The 21,534-nt window shown below is 35.1% G+C and overlaps 1 protein-coding gene across 5 annotated transcripts in view; it reads right to left on the bottom strand.

Annotated features, from left to right (window-relative positions):
- Positions 1-21,534, bottom strand: part of CEP126 (centrosomal protein 126) — a 70,607-nt gene that overhangs the window by 23,000 nt on the left and 26,073 nt on the right. For 2 of the 5 annotated variants that reach the window (XM_046684655.1, XM_046684657.1), the window contains exons 3-6: positions 18,671-18,816; positions 13,614-13,725; positions 6,628-6,826; positions 843-2,997 (exon numbers count right to left, since the gene is read on the bottom strand). In XM_046684655.1, the coding sequence (XP_046540611.1) occupies positions 843-2,997; positions 6,628-6,826; positions 13,614-13,725; positions 18,671-18,816 (2,612 nt within the window). Of the gene's footprint in view, positions 1-842; positions 2,998-6,627; positions 6,827-7,996; positions 9,314-13,613; positions 13,726-18,670; positions 18,817-21,534 lie in introns of those variants that run through there. The other 3 variants (XM_046684658.1, XM_046684659.1, XM_046684660.1) reach the window with 3 other exon arrangements.

The raw sequence follows: 21,534 nt of genomic DNA, 5'->3' as shown, positions 1-21,534 counted from the left end.
TGAAGAAGACTTTGAATATTAAATTTTAAACTAATCCTCTTTTTATACCTTCTTAAGGTTTATTCATACCTTTGGGAAAAGAAAAGAGTTGCTTTTATGATTTTTTCCCAAGTCCTATCTATTTCTCAATAGGCAATTAATTCCTACTAGTAGGAAAATTTATTTCTAGTCTTCTTGTCAATTCCCTCAGAGGAAAGTAGCTTTACAGGACTCAACCAGCAACTACGGGCAATGGCATTCTATAGAGAATTAATTTTCAAAAATCTTTATAGGAATGCTATAATTTTTTCTCCATATGAAAACCAACATACATAACAGATAAAAGTAGAACTGCCAGTCTTTTGGAAAGAGGAGGGGAGGGTTAGGCACACTTATTGTTAGCTTATAACAATTCAGTTTAACAAACAGTTTAAAGAAAAATAAAAGAAAGTACTATAACCACATTTATTCACCTATTTAGAATAATTTAAACAATATTTTTCTCTGTGCTTACTTTGATAAAATTTTGACTATAATATTGGGGTAATGACAGAATGATGTGGGATAAGAATCAGACCCTATTCTTTGTTCTCCCTCTTTTAAACGAACAAGAAAAGTCATGGAAAAAATGGAAGCTGGCAAAAGTTTCTAATTTTAGTTGAGTAAAGTTTGGGTTGTTCTCTTAAAACCTTCAGCTACTAGAGAGACAAGGGTACAATATTAAGGGAAATAAGTTATTTCTATAAGGCTGTTATTATTTAATATCTATAAGGTACACATTGCCATACCTCAGTAAGAAAAATTTCACATGAATTTAAAAAGTTACATATTTTGTCTATAAAAATATATAAATTTATTCTTACCAGCAGCCTTTTCATTTTGACCCAGAATATTACACTGTCTTTTCCACAAGGGAACAGATTCTTCTTTAGTAGTTCTAAGAGTCACAGAATGATGACTTTCTTCATAAACAGGACATCTTTGGGTATAATGTAACGTCCCATCTTGCTGAGCAACCATGTGAGTGCCATTTGAATGATTTACTTTTGCTAAAGTTTGGCACTCAGAAGAACAATAAGGTAGAGATGGCATCACAGTGTCTAAGTCAGAACAAACACGTGAGAGTGGAAGACTACTTTCTTGATTCCACTGATTCACTTTGTCTTCTGTTGGAAGCACAGGCTTTGAATTTAAATAGTTATGTGTAATAATGTTTTGAGAATTTTCAGACCTTACTGATTGACATTGAGATGCTTGTATATTTTTATGACTCCTAATATTTGATGGAGATTTAGGAGGGGGATGAGGTACAATTAATCTACCCTGAGCTTGTAAAAATGTGTTGGCTTTGCCTGCAGACTGTGATCGAATAACAGTGCCTTTTCTGTTCGTGTATATAAAGCCTGATTGGACTTTAGCAGATCTTGTTCTTCTAACTACTTTTGCTCCACCTCTTTGTGGATTAGCTTTCTGAGTTTTAGAATCACCACTATATACAGGGGATTTACTTTCCTCTTGTCTTGAGGCTGGCCAGGCTTGTTCAGCAATGTTATAATCTGAAGGTATAAAACAGTTCAAAGGCACATAGTCTCTTCCAGGTCCTCCTAAAGCAGCGACATTTTCAGAGCTAGAATCATCTTTGGGCTTTTTTCTATCAGCAGAATTTACAGCACAGGCAGGAACACTAATTATGTTGTTGGCAGCACCGCTTTCATTTTGAGTGTGGAATGGTTGAGACCACTGTTGAGATATTCCTGTTCTATTCTTCAGTGAATGATTATCTTCAGCATTTTTTTCTGCATCTCCAGTTTCATCAAACCATCTCAGTTTTTTAATAGTCTTTGGAATTTCTGCACCTTTTCCTTTTTCTTTTGTTAATTCAATACTATCTCTGATAGCTGCTGCTTTTTGACTTCCTAACTCAAAGCCTTGGTTTATAACTAGTGTCTTAAAACAATCATGTTCGTACTTAGATTCTTTTTTTAAAATACTTTTAAGAAACTTCACCCCATTTCTCTCATGAATGTCATATTTCTTTTTTTTGTGTTGGGCAACTAAGTCACAATTAGATATCATATTAGACAATGACGTTGGTGTTTCAGCTATTTCCTGTTTTTTATCTTTTGAATCAGAGTTGTGAGGTATATAGGCAGCTTGAAGGTCATTTGAAAATAAAGGCAACTCTTCCTTATTACAATTAAAATATTTTATCTTTTCATCTTTAACATCTTTCAATTCCCCTAACTTATCAGAACACTGCACTGGGTCGATTTCTTTTATCTGTATACTGCTGTTTGGTAAAGGCCTAGCTGATTGTCTATTAGATGGCAAAACTAAAGGCGTTGCCACAGGTACAAATGAAGTAGGAATTGAAGTAGTTCTTTTTTCTTGAGTTATTTCAGAATATTTCTTTTCGTCTGAAAATGTAGCCATTTCCTGGGTTAGAGAATGTGGAGTGGTCCAGGTTTTGCTGAATTTAAACGTTGGGCTGTCAGTAACTAATGGTCTTTCCCTTTTGAATGCTTCAGAAGAGGAGTCAGTTGTCCTCAGAGTACTAGTTTCAGAGGTCTTTTCACTTTTTTTATCTTGAACAAATGTAGGTGGACTATATACAAAAGCTACCGAATTATTAGCAGTATCTGTGGCTCTTTCCACAGCTCTACTCAGAGCAGATGGAGTTTGTTCTTTACTATTAAAACATTCACAGGAAGGTAGAGCATTAGGTTTACTAAAAATATCTGAGCAAGATGTGACAATCTGAGTATTTGGATCATCTAAATTTGTAAGCCAATTATTTATATGTTGAGTTTTAGAGAATGACAGTTTATCTTCATCAAAGCAGCTTAGATCAGTTGATTGCAGATTTGCTGATTTGAGGAAACTAGAATTCTGCTGAACTGATGTGGAAGGCTCCTTATTAAGTGTTAAATATATTTCTTCATGTTCCCCAGCCTCAAGACTGTCTACGCTTGAGAGGGTTTCAGAATTTGTTATCTGATTAACTTCATCACAAAAATTCTGAAAGAAAAAAAAGAACATTGTTTTATAACAGAAATTTTTAAATGCCAAAATTAACGATTCAACACACCATTGTTACTGAGTCCAATTCTCCTTGGTGTATAAAATAGAGTAAAATGACTATAAACGCTGTAGGTATATAAATAATCTATATCTCTGGAGCAGTCCTCAGGGTGAAAAAGAGGGAACTAACAAAGACTTAACAATAAAGTTTGTCTGCCTTAATTTTTACACCTAAAGTAATTACCCAGTTATTCTAGCCACAGGTATATCTTAGAAAATAATTTTGCTATTGCTATTCCACTCAGAGTATGGAGTTTCTTGAAGGTTTCATAACAGAATGTGAAATTATGAAAAACAGTTATTTACAGATGGTATTTTTTCCTGAAACCTCCACTGGATGTGAATGAGGCTCCTAAAAGCTCTATGACTAAAAGCTCTGTGACAGGTGGTAGGGCTACATCGTTTTATAAAAGTTAATCCTATGGTCTATATAGTAGAGTTCTCAGTGCTGGCTGCATATTGGAATCATGTAAGGAGCTTTGTAAAAATATCTATGCCTGGATCCTGCTGATTTAATACTTGGATGGGGTCCACGTACTGGATTATTATCTTTAAATTCCCCAGGTAATTCTAATATGTATTTAAAGTTGAGAAAAATTGATTTTAATGACTCCTTTTTGGAGATTCAGCACAGGAATAATTCCCATGAATTCCAGAGACATTCCTATAACTATTTCAATGAAAGTTCATGGCACTTATCAGTATTTAATAAAATTTCACGATCACTTCAAAGTATGGTAAATATTTAAAAATATTTCTAATTTCTCACACACATCTAGAATACATTAATCTGTATCACAAATGTAGAAATAAATTCAAGACTTTAAATTGAAAATCTAGTCAAAAAGTTAAATGGACTCAAGGAAAGAAAATTAGTGTTCCTCAAGATTTTTCAAAAATTTTAGAAAACTTAAATATTCTGGTATTAAACAAACATTTATTATTTTTCTAGCCCAGAAAATAAAATAAGAAATCAATCAAGGAAATCAGTTACAGAATAAAAATATTTGTTTGTACAGTTAATGGTTATTGATATATTATTGTGAAATAAGTTTTGAAAATGATTCAAGAGAATTTGATATTACCAGTGTTTACCCCCTGCTTATCACATCCTTCAGTACTGTGATGTCTTTTTTAAAGTGATGGTCACTTAACCTAATTAAGAGAACAAAACAAAGCCCAGCTCCTTTAACGTCTATTTTTGGAACTGAGTTATTTTAATTGATAATGATAAGGAAACCAGGCCTGAAGAGCTTCCTTTGAGATTGCATCTAGTGAGATGTAGAAATCTGGGTTAAAAGGTCCTTGTAGACATAAGTGTGATGTCCATGGCTCTAAGATTTCTCTTTGCGTAGGTCTGTCACGGCCTCATCTTCCAAAGCACTTCAGAAGAAGTTCAGCACCTTCTGATTTCACTAAACTATACTTTTTTCTCCCCAGAATTTTCCTCACCACTAAAAGATGAAACATTATGATCAACTTCAAGTTTTTCTTGTAAGTTACTGATATGAACTGCACTGGACTTAACATGCTTTGTGTTTTAGTTTTCAAATCAACTTTATTGAGGTATACTTATCTACAACAAAATGCACTAATTTTAAATGTATAGTCTGATGGGTTTTGACAAATTATTCGCCCATCACCACCATACCAAACAATATATAGAACCTTTCCATCTGCTGAAAGTTCTCTCATGCTTCTTTGTAGTCAATATCTACGCATCACTAACCACCACTAATCTGGTTTCCATCACTATATATCTGAGTTTTCATCTGATATCATTTTCCTTTGGCCTGAAAAACTTTCTGAAGCATTTCTTATAGTGCAGACGCTGGTGTGCTGCAGTGGTGTTCAGCTGTTTGTTTGAAAATGCCTATTTTGCCTTCATCTTAGAAGGGTATTTAGTTGGATACAGAATTCTAGGTTGGTAGTGTTTTTATTCCCCAGAACTTTAAAAATGTTATTTCACTGTCTTCTGGCTTGAAGTTAGTGTGGTCCATTCTTATCTTTGTCCACCTGCATGTAATGTATCTTTTTTTCCCTCTGGCTTAATTCAATTTTGAAATGCCTTTGGTCAGGGTGTGTGTGTGCATGTGAACATGCGAGCACACTTGTCCTTCTTGAAGTTTGTTGAGCTTCTTGAATCAGTTTATTTATAGTTTCATCAGATTTAAAACATTTTCAGCCACTGTTTCTTTAAACATTCCCTTTTTCCTTTGTGGGACTTTAATTAAATGTATGTTAAGTTGTTTGATATTGTCTCACAGGTTACTAACATTCTGTCAATTCTTTTCCAGTCTTTTTCTTCCAGCCCTTCAATTTGGATGATTTCTACTGTTATGTCTTCAAGTCCACTGATCTTTTTGTCTGTAATGCCTGCACTGTTAAGCCCATTCAGTGAAATTTTCATTTCAGATATGTTTTTCAGATCTAGAAGGTCTATTTAGTTTTTTTAAAAATAACTTTTTTCATTATGTTCATTTTTACTTTAATTCCTTGAAAATATTTATAAAAACAGTTTTAAAATCCTTGTCTATGAATTCTATCATCTCTGTAATTTCTGTGTCTGATTATAATGACTAATTTTTCTCCTGGCTATGGGTCACATTTTCCTGCTTTTTATACAGGTCAAGTTTTGATTGAATGCTGGACACTGTAAGCATTATATTGTATGTTTAGATTTCAGTCTTCTTTAAGAGAGTGTTCAGGGTTTTCTTGACAGGTAGTTGGGTTACCTGGGGATTTTCTTTGAGGCTTGTCCAGAGAACGTGACCAGGTAAAAAGCCTTTGTGATCATAGGGCTTACTTCATTTATTTCCCTTTATTTCAAGATCATACCTGCAGTCTCTGTTGTCTAATGTCTAAAAACAGTTGTTTCATATATCTTATTCATAAGTATAGTTGTTTATGGCAGGAAAGCACTTCATCATAGCCAGAAGAATTCTCCTGCTTTGCTTTTTTAGCCTTGCCACTATTGCTCAGTTGTTGGCTAAATCAGGCCAAACTTAAGAATTTAACCCTGATATTGGCCTATTAAGAATCTCATAAATATGTGTAATTACTCATGAAAAATAAAGTACATGAACAGTTCAGGAAAATCAGCTGAAATCTATACTTGTTTGTGGGAAAATATCAAAATAAATTCCCTGCTAGAGACAGAATAGAAACACCATTTCTAGCTAATTGTGCCATATTTTCATTAAGGATCTAATGTCCACATGGATTACAATTTTCAGGTTGCTTTGTATAATCCAGTCTCTAACAATGATACTTATATTACATTGCACTTTCAAATAGCTTTCATGTTTGTCAGGAAATAACAGTCATAAAGCATATTTTTCTAAGCACGAATGATGGAAAAAAATAGAGGAAGCAGAGAGAAAAATGAGTAAAAGGGAAAAACTAAAAAATTATTTCTCTTGTATCTGTGATGAATTTTTACTGATTCATCATCCACATCCTAACCTTGGCTAATGGCATACATGTCTTTAGTGGAGAACACAGCAAAAATGGGACAGAATTATTACCAGATATTAAAATATTAATAAAATATTTATAGTTTCATACTTGCAAACTGCTTAGATGCTGATCTTCTAGGAGTTTCTGAGTTTCCTCCAGTTTAAGCTGGAACACATCTTTGTTAGCAGTCAAGTTTGCCCTGCTGTTTTCCTTCATTTCTTTATCACAATTGATTTTGGATAAGAGATGTTTCTGATGCTTCTGATCATTTTTTGACAATGATGAAAGCAAGGCATTATTTATAGCTCTGTGAACCATACATAAAAAATGTTTAGTACATTTAAATAAACTTCTTTATATATATATTACATTCAGGTAATATGTGTGTGTATATGTCCAGATAATCACATATAAGGATATTGGAGAAATATATAGACATATTAGAATGGGAATTAAGGCAGTCAACAACAGAATAAAAATGTTTGTGGGATTATAGTGCCAATAAAGCACTCCACCTCCATGTAGGAATTATTCATGACTTTGATTATTAAGTCCTATTCCTTTATTGTTTGGGATAAATGTAGAAGGAATTCCTACAGATGTATAGAGTCAGTCCTCTGTTCTTTAAGAGCATTCCTATCTGGATAACAATATGCTGCATTACCCATTAGTTCAGAGGCCAGTGTCATGGCTAGTAGGCATTCCTTTAATGCTAATAGAATTAGTTGAAGATTCAAGCAGACAGAAAATAGAAAATTTGCTTGTCAGGAATTTCCATCTACTTTACTAGGTTTGGGAGCTTGGATCTTGTTCCATGGAGGAGAGTGTACATATTTGTTCTCAGGTGTACCACAAACATAAGCATGGTTTTCATGCCACAGAAGGGATACATTTAATGCAGAGTCTACTTTTAGTGTGCAAAAGTGCCACCCAAAGATTATCAGTGGATGACATCAGCTTCTATTAAAATTTTGCATCTTCTGGAAACTTATAGCATGTTACATTTCAATGTATGTACAAAGTGAAAAGCAAAGAACAAAGGAAGATTTGCAGGGCAGGGTGGATGGGGATGAGGTATACCAAATAGCTGACTAGGGCCTTAGTGTGAATCCCAAGTGCATTTACTCCCAATTCATTTGAATTATTCCCAATTCAATGAGGATGAAAATATTTTGGAAGGTGACACATGGCCACATGTGACGTATACCTATCTCCAATACCCATATATATCTTTATTTGGACAGACTGAAATAGTCAAGGTCAATGATTACTAGATTCCTGACTATCCTTTTGAGACCACAAGGAGATCAGGGAGGGCAAGAAGGTATTTAACACAAGTTCCTGAACACTGAGAGGATGTTTCTCTCTCTTCCTTTTAGGCTTTCCTACTCTTACATAGTCCTTTTCCCTTCAATCACCCTTCCCAAACAAAATATTGCTAAATCTACAAAATATCTAATAAACTCAATTTATTTACCTTTAAAGTTGTCGTCTCTCAACTTTTTCTTCTCTAGTTCTTTCTTCTCTACTCCACTTGCTTCTCTTCTCTTCTCTACTTTCTTCCCCCAGTGAGGAGGATTGAAGGGATGGATAGGAATAAAAGGAGATGGGGAGGTAGAAAGAGAGGGAGAGTGAAGCATGGGGGGAAAGGAAGAAGAAATCATAAAGGAAGAAGATACAGGAGGAACTGGAGGGGGAAAATCTAAATATGTTGGGGGCAACCACGGAGAGGGAGCTGATTGCAAAGGAGAGGAAAAAAGAGGGATAGATGAAGGAGGTAAAAATGGAGAAGTAGAAGAGGAGGGTGAAGAGGAGGAAAGAATGGATGAAGAGGAAGAAGCCTGTATAGAGGGTGAAGAAGAGGATGTGGAAGTAGAAGGAGACAGAGACAAAGAAGAGGATGGAGAATGACAGGGAGGTGGACAGGAGAGAACTGAGGCAGATGGATGGTCTACAAAGGCCTGGGGCAGATTTGACAATGTTGTGATTTGTGGAACAGATTGCTGGTCTGACTGAAAAGTATCTAAACTAGCAGGATGTTCAGGCAACGGAGTGATATAAGAAAGAGTGGGGACTGGTTGATGAGGGGGATGACTGAACAAACAGGAAGGCTTCAAAACAGGGAGAGCTTCCAAAGGGGTTGGGGAAACAACCAGTCGAGCTGGAAGGGAACGACGAACAAGGGCAGGCATTAGAGTGGCTGGGGTAGAACGCTGTGCTGGAAGGAAATGTTTGGGTCTAAAAGTTTTGTAAAATAACTTGCTCTGTGAGTCAGAATCAGGAGTGATTGGAGAACTTTGGGGTGGGTGGGGTAGATGGTCAGGTGGGCCAGAAGGAACTGGGGCTGGTAGACGAGGGAGACTGCTAGAAAAGCTGGAAGTAACTGGGGCTGGAGGGCGAGGAAGATATTTGACTGGGGAGGACAGTAACGGGGCTGGTAAAAAGGTCTTTGGAAGAGCAGAGGGGACAGAGGGAGGGATAGGCAGGGTACGGGGCTGGCGGGTAGGAGAAACAGTTGGATAGCTAGGAATAATTTGGGAATGGTGGGATAGAAATGGGGCCCGTGAAGGAGATAGCTGATCAGGTAGGTAGGGGCCAGGTGTGGAGACAGCTGGACAGGCAGGAATGGATCTGCACAGGTGGAAAAGCATTTGGAGAGGCGGGTAGAAAGACAGCCTTATTAAGATGGTTGTTTAGTTTATTGGGCTGCCTCTAGGCTTTTGATTCGTATTTTTTTTGGCCTGAAGGTCCATGCATGATGTTCTTCTTTTCAACCAGTGTCCTCTCACATGGGCTGAGAAATGTACATAGCTTATTTAGGTTCCCCTTTTCTCATTCCTTGCTCTTAAAATATTTTCACCTTTCAGAAGCCTGATAGTCATACAGATAATGAATATGGTCCAGAAAATCTGGTTTGAAGTACTAGTACAAAAGTCAAATAGAGGTCAAATAAATCACTGCTCAGCTCTGGCCAGATTTCTCAGGGTAGCACGTAGTTCAGGATCAATTGTCTCACCACAAATTACATGGATATTGGAGATAGATATCTAACATCACCACCTTAAAGCATAAAAATTTAATATGGCAGGAAATATAGCTTCTTTTACTCTACATCTACCAGAAGGGTCAAGTATATTATCCTTGTGATAAGGATTTGGTTGCAACGGAAGGCCGATTACTTACATTTTTAGTGTTAGTCCTTTATTAATATTCTTATATTTCATTATTTCCTAAAGCTGCTTCTACTTTCATATGGACAAAATTCTCTGATTTTTCTTGAGGCTTAAGCAGTGAGTGCCCTCGATTTTTTCAAACATTTTTTTTCTTTTTTAGATTATCACATTACCAACATCTTGTTATTTTTATCTACCATTAATATTTTCCACATTAGAACAATCATTTATGAGTACTGATATACTTCTACTTCCTTGGAAGCTTCCCATTTCTTGGCATTATTTTATTCTTTAACACATTTTAGGCTTATACTCCACAGAAAATGTATTTTTAATGTGACAATAGCTTATCAATATTTGTAGCTTAATTATATTTTCAATAAATAGCACATATAAATATTTCTATTCGCCTAATACTTGATCTTTAATATTCCAAGATTTCATGTTTGTACAGCATTTTATAGTTTACAAAGCATTTTCACACATTATTTAATATTGTTAGTTACCTGTGGAGAGAAGCTCAATTTTGGAGTAAGTGAACCATAGTGTTCTCTCTACATATTGTATACATTTGTCGTTTTCCAAATACATAACACTTATATGTGTGTACGTGTATATATACCCAGACAGATATAGGTACCATGACATCACAGTCATAATAGTATATTGCAATAACAAATAAAAACTATGTATTCTAGTTTAGAAAGGAGGTCATTTCTCACAAAACAAAGATGACGTATGTTATTTAAGGTCCTAGCACAGATTTGGTATAATGACAACAATATATTTGTTTGCTATAGAGAAATCAAAGTCATTATGACACTTTATCTCTTCTAAGACTTCAAGGAACTGTACACTGTTGAAAAAAAAAGTCCACCCTTTCATTCATAGTACAAAGAGTTGTTTTTTTTTCACTGAGGAAGATTCCTCACCTCTTTGCTTGAGGAAGATTGTCCCTGAACTAACATCCCTGCCAGGCTTCCTCTATTTTGTATATGGGATGCCACCACAGCATGGCCTGATGAGCGATGCATAGGTCCGCGCTTGGGATCTGAACTTGTGAACTTCGGGCTGCTGAAGTGGAGCCTGGGAACTTAACCACTATACCACCCTGCTGGCCCCCAAAGTGCTCTTTTAATTGAAAATATCTGATAACACAAAGGATAACAACTGCTACACAGAAAAAAAAACCCTGAGAGTGAAGAAAGCCTGTATACAAAAACGTAAATTACTTCTATACTAAATGATTTGGAAATTTTTGTCCCTCAACTCCCCCTGGACCCTAAAAGGGATTGTATTTACAATACTATAGGCCTGAACATGCCTAAACCCAACCGAGGCTTCATTAGACAATTCATACTCATCCTTTAAGGCTTCTTTCCAACTTTAAATTTTGTACTTCTTTATCACTTTGTTAATATTTCTGTAACAGCCTTCATTACCTAGTATTACATGTGTATTATAATGTAAATATCATTATATGGTATTATAATGTAACTGTGTGGTATTATAGTTTAATGTAATGTAAACCTTCTTGGGCAAAGGGCTATGTCTCATTCATAGGTGTAAACAGTGCTAATCAATGCCCGGTACAGAATAGGTACTTAAGACACTTCACATTTTTATCCTCCTCTGCTTTTCTAGACTGCAATTCTGTTACTCATCAGTTTGACATCCATACTTAAACATGATAAGATCTATTCCATCTTAAGGGAAAAAGCCATATCTTTGCCCCACATTCCCCCTGGCTATTGTTCTATCTCTCTTTTTCTTTCACAGCCAAGCTATACTTGTTATCTTTACTTTCTTGCTCTCCATTTCTTTTCAACTCTCTGCAATCTCTTTTCTGTCTCCATCCCTCCACTGAGATTGCTCTGACAAAAGTCACCTGTATGATATTTTTGTTGTGAAATATAGTGGACACATTGCTTCTGTGCTGGATATTCTCTCTGCCCCTCCAGATTCACATTCCACACTTCTCCACTTATCTCTGCTGGCAGAGACTGAATGATCCCTTGCCTTTTGATTTATGGCTAAGTTTGGAAAGCACTAGCAAGAGATGGGAGGGTGACAGAAGAAAGAGGTTTTTGATAATTATTCCTCTGGCTTCCTCTCTGCTGGGCTTGCTTTAGCAGTGGCAATGTTCCTCTACCAGGACCACAGGTCCTGTCCAGGAGCCCTCTTCTAGAGCTACAGCTCTTTTCCGTTCAGGTCTGTGGTGGTAATACTGGCTGTGTTGTCAGTTCCGGGGGTGCTTCACCATCCTTTGTTGGCTTCCCAGTTCCTCTATTAAACCACTTTTCAGTCACCCTTTTTAACTGTGCCACCTGTTTCCTGCCAGGATCCTGACTCATACAACTTTTTATGTTACTAACTCCCAAGAAGCCATTTGGTCTCTATAAGCTGGTTTTTTTCCACAAAACTCTATAATTCCTTAGTTTCCGTGATACCACCTCTCCTAGTCTTATACCAAACATGTGTTCTTATTTACAGGCTTCTCTTTTTCCCCATTTCCTTAAATGTTGTTCTTCAGTGTTCTATCCTAGTCCTGTCATCACAGTACATATTCTCCATGGCTAACCTCATCCATTGTGTTGATTTCAAAATATTTTAAGCCTAGATCTCTCTCTCGAGCTCTAGATCCATATAAGTTCAATTACATACATTGAGATAGCCTCCTGTTTTGTTCTCTTTCAATCCATTATGCACATTTGTTCACAATGGAATGATATGTTAAAAAAGAAAAGTTGATGTTATTATCCATCTGCTTAAAATCCTTCATTGACTTCTCTTAAACTCTCAGGATAAAGTTTATATTCCTTAGCATACAGATGCATTTACCTCTCCAATCTCATATCTAGCCAAGTTATTGGTGTTTTGCATTCTATCATTCAGCCATACTCTTACTCCTAAAACACATCATTCCTTCTTTACTCTAGGCTTTGCACATGCTCACCCCTCTGTCTGGAATACCATGTATCCACTTGTTTCATGATAAACTCTTATTTTCTTCAAATCTTTGCTGAAGAGTCTTCTTTTCCATGAGGTCTTTCCTGAACTATAATTAAGACTGACAGGATGAATTTAATTGTTCTTAGCTCTGATCAAGGCAACTATTGGCCACAAATATTCTAAAAATGGAAGTATTTTAGTAAATAACATTATGTACAGGTAAAATATTAACATAATTTATGTCTGAATTGTAGATATATTTATATAAATAAATATCAAATATTATCATTACTCATTTGGTACTATTCTATACTTTTTAAAGCATTATTTCCCCTCTCTCCTAGATTATACACTAGGGATTGTATTTTACAATATTATACTTCTCCATATCCCCTTGACGATGCCTGATCTAGTGCTAAGCATGTAGTAGCTTCAATAAGCATTTATAATAAATAAATGGAAAACAGAGGATGTCAGAGGTACTCTATGGTGGGTTGGTCCATCCTATTGCTTCTAGATGATTCATTTAAACTGATCTGGTGAGGAACTAGGAGACACTGCAGCTTTTTCAAGAGATCCAGGAAAGATTTTCAGTTAGGAAAAACCATTTCTATGATGAAGCTACTCCTTTTACCTAAATGTATGTCATTAAAATTCAACACAATTTTTTCCTCTTGGGAAAGATGAATAACCAATATCAATATTTTAAAATGGTTTTGATGATAGTTTCCATAGAAAATTATTCAACATAGGCAGCATTGTAATACCGAAGACAACAATTAGAATTTTGCCTTATTCTTGAAGCAATTTATATTCCACTCTACCTCAACTTAATCTGTGAAAATAAAATAGTAAACTCTAAAACAGAGGTGAGGAGTAACTAATGAAAAAACCTACAAACTCAGCAACTATAAAGCTATTTAATTATTATACATTAATAAGTACACATAATAATCATAAATTACTCACCTCCAGTTTATTGTTGATCTGTGGGAAGAGGGAAGGATTACTTCTGATTTTAAGTTAGATTCCTGAATTTGTTTGAGGGCCTCTTCTAATGGAGGAACTGGTTTTTGAAAAACTAAGGATAATAAAGAAAGATCAAATAGTACAGAATCACTTCATCTTCCATGATCTCTTTATAAATTTAATTGATCAATGATAAAATACTACTTTAAAACTTTTTAAAAAAGAAAACATTCTTTTAAAATAGTGTAAATATTTTAAATTTAGACATAAAATTCCCCAAAGAGAAATTGTTACCTCAAAATTCTCATCACCAATTTTAAGAATATTTATCTAGGAAAAAGAAACTTGATAAATGTCCAGATTCTTTATTTTGGCATGCAAAACCCACTATATTTGATCTCATACTTTCATACATTTCTGACAAAATTTATAAATATTCTTATGAGAAAAGGGGAAGATATAAAAAGACCAACTAATATTTACTGAGCTCTTACTGTTAGAGACATATTTTTAAGCACTTTTTAAGTATTAACTAATTTAATCCTCATTACAGCCTATGGGCAGATGCTATTTGAATCTCCAATTTGCAACTGAGGAAACTGAGGCACAGAGAAGGTAGGCAACTTGTTCAAGTTCATACATTATATGGACACTCATCCACTTACTACTCTGCACAACCTCTAATCCAACCCTACCTCCCAAAGGCATCCACGTTCCCAAAGTCTTTCACTGTGCTCTTTGGTACTCAACATACTCTATTTCCCCTACTTCTCTAAATATTTTTTTCACCTTCTTGTTTGAGTTGAAACACATCTGTCTTTTAAGGATATTGCTTTTCCTGTAGCCTTCATAAGTGGAGACATTATTTTCTTCCCATCACATGCTACAAATAACTGAAGGCCTGAAGGTAGGGTAGGTGACTTTAGTTCTCCATTGACACCTCTGAACTGTCTTTCCTCCTTTCTCCTTGAAAAAACCCATATGTCATCAGACTTTCCACTATTACAATGTTTGTTATTTACCTTAAAATATTTAAGCAAAACAGTATATTATGTATGGTTAGTTCAAACTGACATCTAGAGACAGCCCGTTTCTCTAATCAAGGGGCAATGGCATAATATACTAGTGAAGAATGCACAGTTATTGGATGGTTTGCTGGATATTCTAATCATAAAGGACCAATCCTCTTGAGGCAGATACTATTAGGCTTTATATATTGATTGTCTTCCTAATTAGCATACCTAACATCTAAAACCCTCACCATTTCTTGTCTACCAAAGAGAACTTAAAACTAATTTTAAAACTAACTGAGGTCAATTTACAACCACTGCTTCCTGTTGCTGTTATCTAATGACCTCCCAGTCACTACCTCTCATTCACTGATGATAATTTAAGCCTACATTTTTTGAGTACTTACTGTGTATTAGGGCTTTATTATCTCATTTAATCCACGAGCTCCAACCTTTCCACTTCTTTTACTCTAATATTCTCACTCCAACAATTTTATGACCTCATTGAAATCCCCAATCTGTTGTCCTTCTTTGTAGCAAGGGGAAAGGTCAGCTATCATTCATACTTGGTGAACTTTTAGTTTAACTCTCATAATTTGGGAATAAACTAACAGACAAATAAATAGTTGTCTTTCACAACTTTGTTCTTGCTCTTCATCCATAGCATTGAATTTTCTTAAAATATTAATTTAATATTTTGTATATGTAATATATTCATATTCAGAAATCAAAAAACAAATATGATACACATTTGGAAGTCTTGCTTTCACTGGTCATTTGTGCATTCTTTCACTGTTTCTTTAAGTGCATACAAACAAATATAAATATATATTCTAATTTTCCCCTTGTCTTACATAGAAGGCAGAGTATTATGCATACTGATCTGGACCTTGTTTTTACACTTAACAATATATGCTAGCAATCAGGGATATATCGAGGTTGCATGGGAGTATAAGGCCTATACAATTTGGAGGACCTTATTAAGAAAAAATAACGCAAAATTACTATTATAAAATTAGATTTAGGGGCCAAGACAGTGAGGGCTCCGGAAACTTAAACCTCATTAGCTTCATCTAAATCTACCTGTCAGCGATCTTTCCATATTAGTCCATAGAGCGTTTCCCCAATATTGTTTTAAAGTTGTATAATATTCCATTGGGTGGATGTCTGTGTCATTTGTTTTCACGGAAACTCCTGACTTTTTCTACCTAGACTCTTGGTAGTCAGCACCCTCTTTGGGGCAAATAATACTCAGGATTGGTGACTACTTCTCCAAGGCACTCAACCCAATTGACCACATCTTCATTCTTAAAACTACCTTCTCTTTTGCTTTCTTATTCATTATTTTCTTTGTTTGCTTTTGTTTCCCCTCCTGCTTTTTTCATAACTACTTCTCAAAATCCAGTTTTACCTTTTCTTGCTCAACCTATAGTAAATACTAGTATGCCTTAAGGTTTTATTTTAGGCCTTGTCCTCAATCTGTGGTCTATATTCTGTTATTTAGCTTATCTTTCCCATGGCTTCATTTATCAACTACATATCTATTCATTATTGACTCTTAAATATATATTTCTATTTCATATCTTTTTGTTAAGTCTTAGACCCATATTTCTAGTTGCTGATTTGATTTCTCCATTTGGATGAGCCCTGGGAGGCTCAAAATAGATGCATTTAAAACCTAATAAATGATCTTTGACACCTCTAACCTAATTCTATTCCTTTATTTGTAACCTTGACTAATATCATCATCCACCAAAATAATTAATTCATTAAAAAAGTATTTATTGAGTGCTAAAAATGTGTGAGGCTCTCTGCTAAGTCCTAGGGACACTGCTCTCCTCTTAGCCTTCTTCCACCACTCTCCATCAATTAGTTACTGAATCCTATTGATTATTTCTCGTGGATATATTACCTCTTATCTCCATATCCAGTGCCATGTTTTAATTTTGCAGCTTAATACCTCTTGCCACAAAGACTGAAATAGACTCCTACCAGTTTAATTAGTTTGTTTCTACTTCAATCTATCTTCCTTGTTGTAACTATAATTATCTTTCTAACAAACAAATCTAATTACAGCAGAGACCTCTAGTTTCTTACCTAACATACATTTTTCCTTTCCTTCTTGTCAAGAGAGCCTATATTGTTGGGGTGGCAGTATAGCCACATTAAATACATTTTTTTTTTCAGTTTCCCTTGTACATGGAGTTAGCAATTAGATATAAGCAGATAGATGGGTGCCTCTAGGAAAACAATTTAAAGGGAGCTCAAAGGTATACCCTTTTGTCCTTTACATTTCTTCCTTCTTCCTGCCTACAACACTGACATGATCATTGGAGCTCCAGCAGCTACCATATGACCATGAGAGTGAGGAAACAAATGACATGCTAAGGATGGTTGAGCTGAGAGGAGAAGGAGTCTGGGTTCCCAGTCACATTGCATAATTATCAAACCAGCTTTTGACTCCCTAAATCTGGACTCTCATACGAGAGAAAAATAAACTCTTATCATGTTTAAGCTATTGTTATTTTTAGCAGTGTTACTAGCTGCCCTTACTTACAGTAAGATCTCTTAATAACACAGTAATGGCTTGCTTTCTAGTTAAAAAACTTTAAGTATTGCATTTTGGATAAAGACGAAATTCCTAGCATGGCATATAAAGCTCCTTGAGGATTTGTTCCAACTTATTTTTCTAGTCTTATGTCAATTTTTCTTCTATTTTTCCCATGATATGCTTTGGATACACTGAATACAGAATTTGTTTGCAAAAGCTGTTCTGGAATTTTTTTTTTTTTTATGAGGAAGATTGACCCTGAGCTAACATCTGTTGCCAATCTTCCTCTTTTTGCTTGAGGAAGACTGGCCCTGAGCTAACATCTGTGCCCATCTTCCTCTACTTTATATGTGGGATGGCTGCCACAGCATGGCTTGCCAAGTGCTGTGTAGGTCCGCACCTGGGATCCAAACTGGTGAACCCCAGGCCACCAAAGTGGAACGTGTGAACTTAACCACTGTGCCACCTGGCTGGCCCTTCAATCTTCTATTATGTATGTGGAATGCTTGTCATGCCACAGCCTGGCCAAACCCTGTCATGCCAAACCCTGGGCCGCTGAAGCAGAGGGTGCAAACTTAACCACTATACCAGCAGGCCGGCCTCCTGGAATGTTTTTAAATTTTCTCTTTGCATCTCAAAATGCTCATTCTTTAAGATTCAAATTAAGTCATTTTTCCAGAGATGATGTCCCTGTATAGGTTTACTCTTCTTTCCTATGTGCTCTCACAGTACTTTACACATTCTGCTACCATAGCAATTATCATTATATTTATTGACATTAATTGTTTATATTACTCTCATCTCCAAAATAAGATCTTTTTTGTGAGATGCTTAATTGTAGAGCATAATTAGATTTTTCTGTATCTCAGCTTAGCCCAGGGCTAAGTACTACATAGTACAATATATGTTTGCTTAATACATAAAAGTTCTGCCTGTCCTTTTTCTTTTTGAAGCTTTGATGTTTTTTTGTTAATTCTGTGTTACTCTTTATGGTTTAAAAATCAAAGATGTGATGCCAAAGAATTGACCACAATCATATTTAAATTCTTAGTTAGTTCCAGGTCTTAGATTGTTGTATTATATCACTCTGTAGACTTTCTTTTTATTTTGCCAGTCTCTCAAATATGAAACCAAAATGTGAATAAAATGCCATAATGAATGTGACACTGATTTAAGGAAACTAAATGTTAAATTTTCTTTTTATTAAGATACTTACTAAATCATTTTACAAATATAAAACATTGTAAGGCGTATGAAACAGAATCAAACTTGTGAGCATTCAGAATTTACTAATAGAGTCAACAAAATATTCTCCAAATTAAACCTAAATCAAATTAAAGTTTTTCATTTGGCTAAAGTCCTCTGACTCAAAAGGCATATTGGCCTTTTTAGTTTGAATTTCCATTTTGTTTCTTAATTTATCATTTTATTGTCTACTCAAGTTGAATGTGAGTATAACTTTCATTTTTGTTCTCATATTGTTGAAATTAAGGCACCTGCTTTCCTTCGCTGTGAAAGAGGAATATGGGCACGTTGGAATTTTTCAGTAACTTCTTCAAACTTTTGTTTTCTTTGTTGCAGTATTTGTTCTCTGATTTGGTGTTCTCTTTCCTCTTGTTCTTTTCGTTTCTCTTCAAAAGCTCTATATTTAAAACATAAAGTAGATAGAATTAGGCAATAAGTTTTTAAAAATCTCAACACAGATAATAGTTTCAAAACTATGCATTTATTATATAACAGTATTTTCATATTTCAAAAGTTTACTTACTTAGAAACAATGAATTTTAAATTAAAAAACCAAAAGGCCCTTGGCTAAGAATTTAAATATCTTGTAAGTGGTAGTTTCAGAATCTTATCTAGGTCTTTTGCAACTAGGAGAAGGCTCTGTTATGAGACTCTCTAATTTCTGGCAGGCCTGTACACATGTTTCCACCTCCTAAGCACTGCCGTGGAAAAATTCTTTTCTAAAAATCTATATTATTGGTAGCAATGTGAAGAACTAATTCATTGGTGAAAGAAGCAGCCTTGTAAATTATTGGGCTGTAAGGAGAATACTGTATATTTCTCTTTTTCTTTTAGACCAAAAGTTTAAAATTGGCTGTCATGTTAAGTCTAAACTGTGCTAGTAATTCTGACAGTTTACATAAAAGTCTTTATTCTCAATTTTTCTTGAAAATATGGAAGATTTGGCAGACTTGGACTCAGTCACACATGGCTACAAACACCTGCCCATAATCCTTACCATTCCCTATTTTTAACTTTCGCATTTCATTTATTTCTGATTGCTCCTAGGTATTTGAGTTTATGTTCTCTAGTTTAAACTGTTTCAAATAATTAATTTTGTCTGTAGAAAATACGTGTGCATGTGTGCGTGATTCAATAATTATCTGATGGACGATATTAAAAATGAAAAGGCAAGCTCGCAACTCACTGGTAGAGAAACCTCAAAGTGACCTCTTTGGAATGCATGGGGTTGGGGGGTGGTTGGTTAAGAACACTTTAAGATCTTTAGTGCACAGGTGAATAGTAACCATCCTTCGAAAGACCTCCACTGGCTGGATCATTATTCTAGTCTAAACAACTTAGATTTAGGGAACTATACTTCTGGGCAGTAGGGCTATAGAGCTCCAAGTAGTTCAGCCCCTGGGGTAGGTAGGAGATAGTGGTGTAGTGTCACAGGTGGGACAGAGAATTTTTATCTCCCAAAATAATTTCCTTCAAGAATCCCCTTAGGTCAAGACCAGGAAGCCTGTTTTCACCACTTGATTTGACATAGTAGTAGAAGTCCTAGTCAGAGAAATTAGGCAAGAAAAATAAATAAAAAGTATCCAAATTGGAAAGAAAAAAGTAAGATCATGTCTGTTCACAGATGATGTAATATTATATGTAAGTAACCCTAAAGATTCCACAAAACACTATTAGAGTAAATAAACAAATTCAGCAAAGTTGCAGGATACAAAATCAACATACAAAAGTAAGTTGAGTTTATATGCTAACAACGAACAATCTGGAAAAGAAATTAAGAAAACAATTCCATTTACAATAACATGAAAAAGAATAAAGTACTTAGGAATAAACTTAACCCAAGAGGTAAAAGACTTTTCCCCTGAAACACTGATGAAAGAAATTTAAGAAGACACAAATAAATGGAAAGACATCCCATGTTACGGAAGACTTAATATTGTTAAGATGTCAACATTACCCAAAGTGACAATCCTTATCAAAATCTCAATGATGTGTTTTACAGAAATAGAGAAATCTATCCAAAAATTCATATAAAATCTCAATGGACCCCAAATAGCCAAAACAATCTTGAAAAAGAACAAAGATGGAGCTCTCACAGTTCCTGATTTAAAACTTACTAGAAATCTATGGTAATAAAAGCAGTGTAGTACTGGCACAAAGGCCAGTGGAGTAGATTAGAGAGCCCAGAAATAAACTCTTTCATGGTCAAATGATTTTCCACAAACGTGTCAAAACCTTGAGTCCCTGGGGAAAGAAGTGTCTTTTCAGCAAATGGGGTTGGGAAAACTGGATGTTCACATGCAAAAGAATGGAGTTGATCCTTATCTTACAGAATATATAAAAATTAACTCAAAGTGGATCAAAGACCTAAACATAAGAGCTAAAACTATAAAACTCTTAGAAAAAAACAGAAGAAAGCTTCACTGGATTTGGCAATGATTTCTTGGATATGACACCAAAAACACAGGCAGCAAAAGAAAAAATAAATTTGACTTCATCAAAATTAAAAATTTTTATGCATCAAAGAACACTATCAATAGTGAAAAGGCAACCCAGGGAATGGGAGAAAATATTTGCAAATCATATATCTGATAAAATAGTGATATTAAGAATATATAAAGAACTCCTACAATGCAATAACAACAAAAATAACCTGATTAAACCATGGGACAAGGACTTTAATAGACATTTCTCCAAAAAAGATATACTAATGCCAATAAGCACAAGAACAGATGCTCAGCAACACTAATTATTAGGAAAATGCAAATCAAAACCACAATGAGATACTACTCTACACCTATCAGGATGGCTATTATAGAAAATCTGGAAAATTACAACTGTTGGCAAGGATGTAGAGAAATGAAAACTCTTATGTTTTGTTGGTGGGAATGTAAAATGAGCAGCTTCTGTAGGAAACGGTATGGTGATTCTTCAAAAAATTACACAGAATTACCATATGATTACCATATGATCCAGCAATTCCACTTTTGGGAATTTACTCAAAAGAAGTGAAATCAGAGGCTCAAAGAGATATTCATATACTCATGTTCACAGCAGCATGATTCACAATAGCCAAAAGGTGGAAGCAACTCAAGTGACCACTGACAGAAGAATG

The sequence above is a fragment of the Equus quagga genome, chromosome 14 (assembly GCF_021613505.1).
Source record: "Equus quagga isolate Etosha38 chromosome 14, UCLA_HA_Equagga_1.0, whole genome shotgun sequence".
Classification (NCBI taxonomy): Eukaryota; Metazoa; Chordata; class Mammalia; order Perissodactyla; family Equidae; genus Equus; species Equus quagga.
This window is presented reverse-complemented; position numbering and strand designations above follow the sequence as displayed.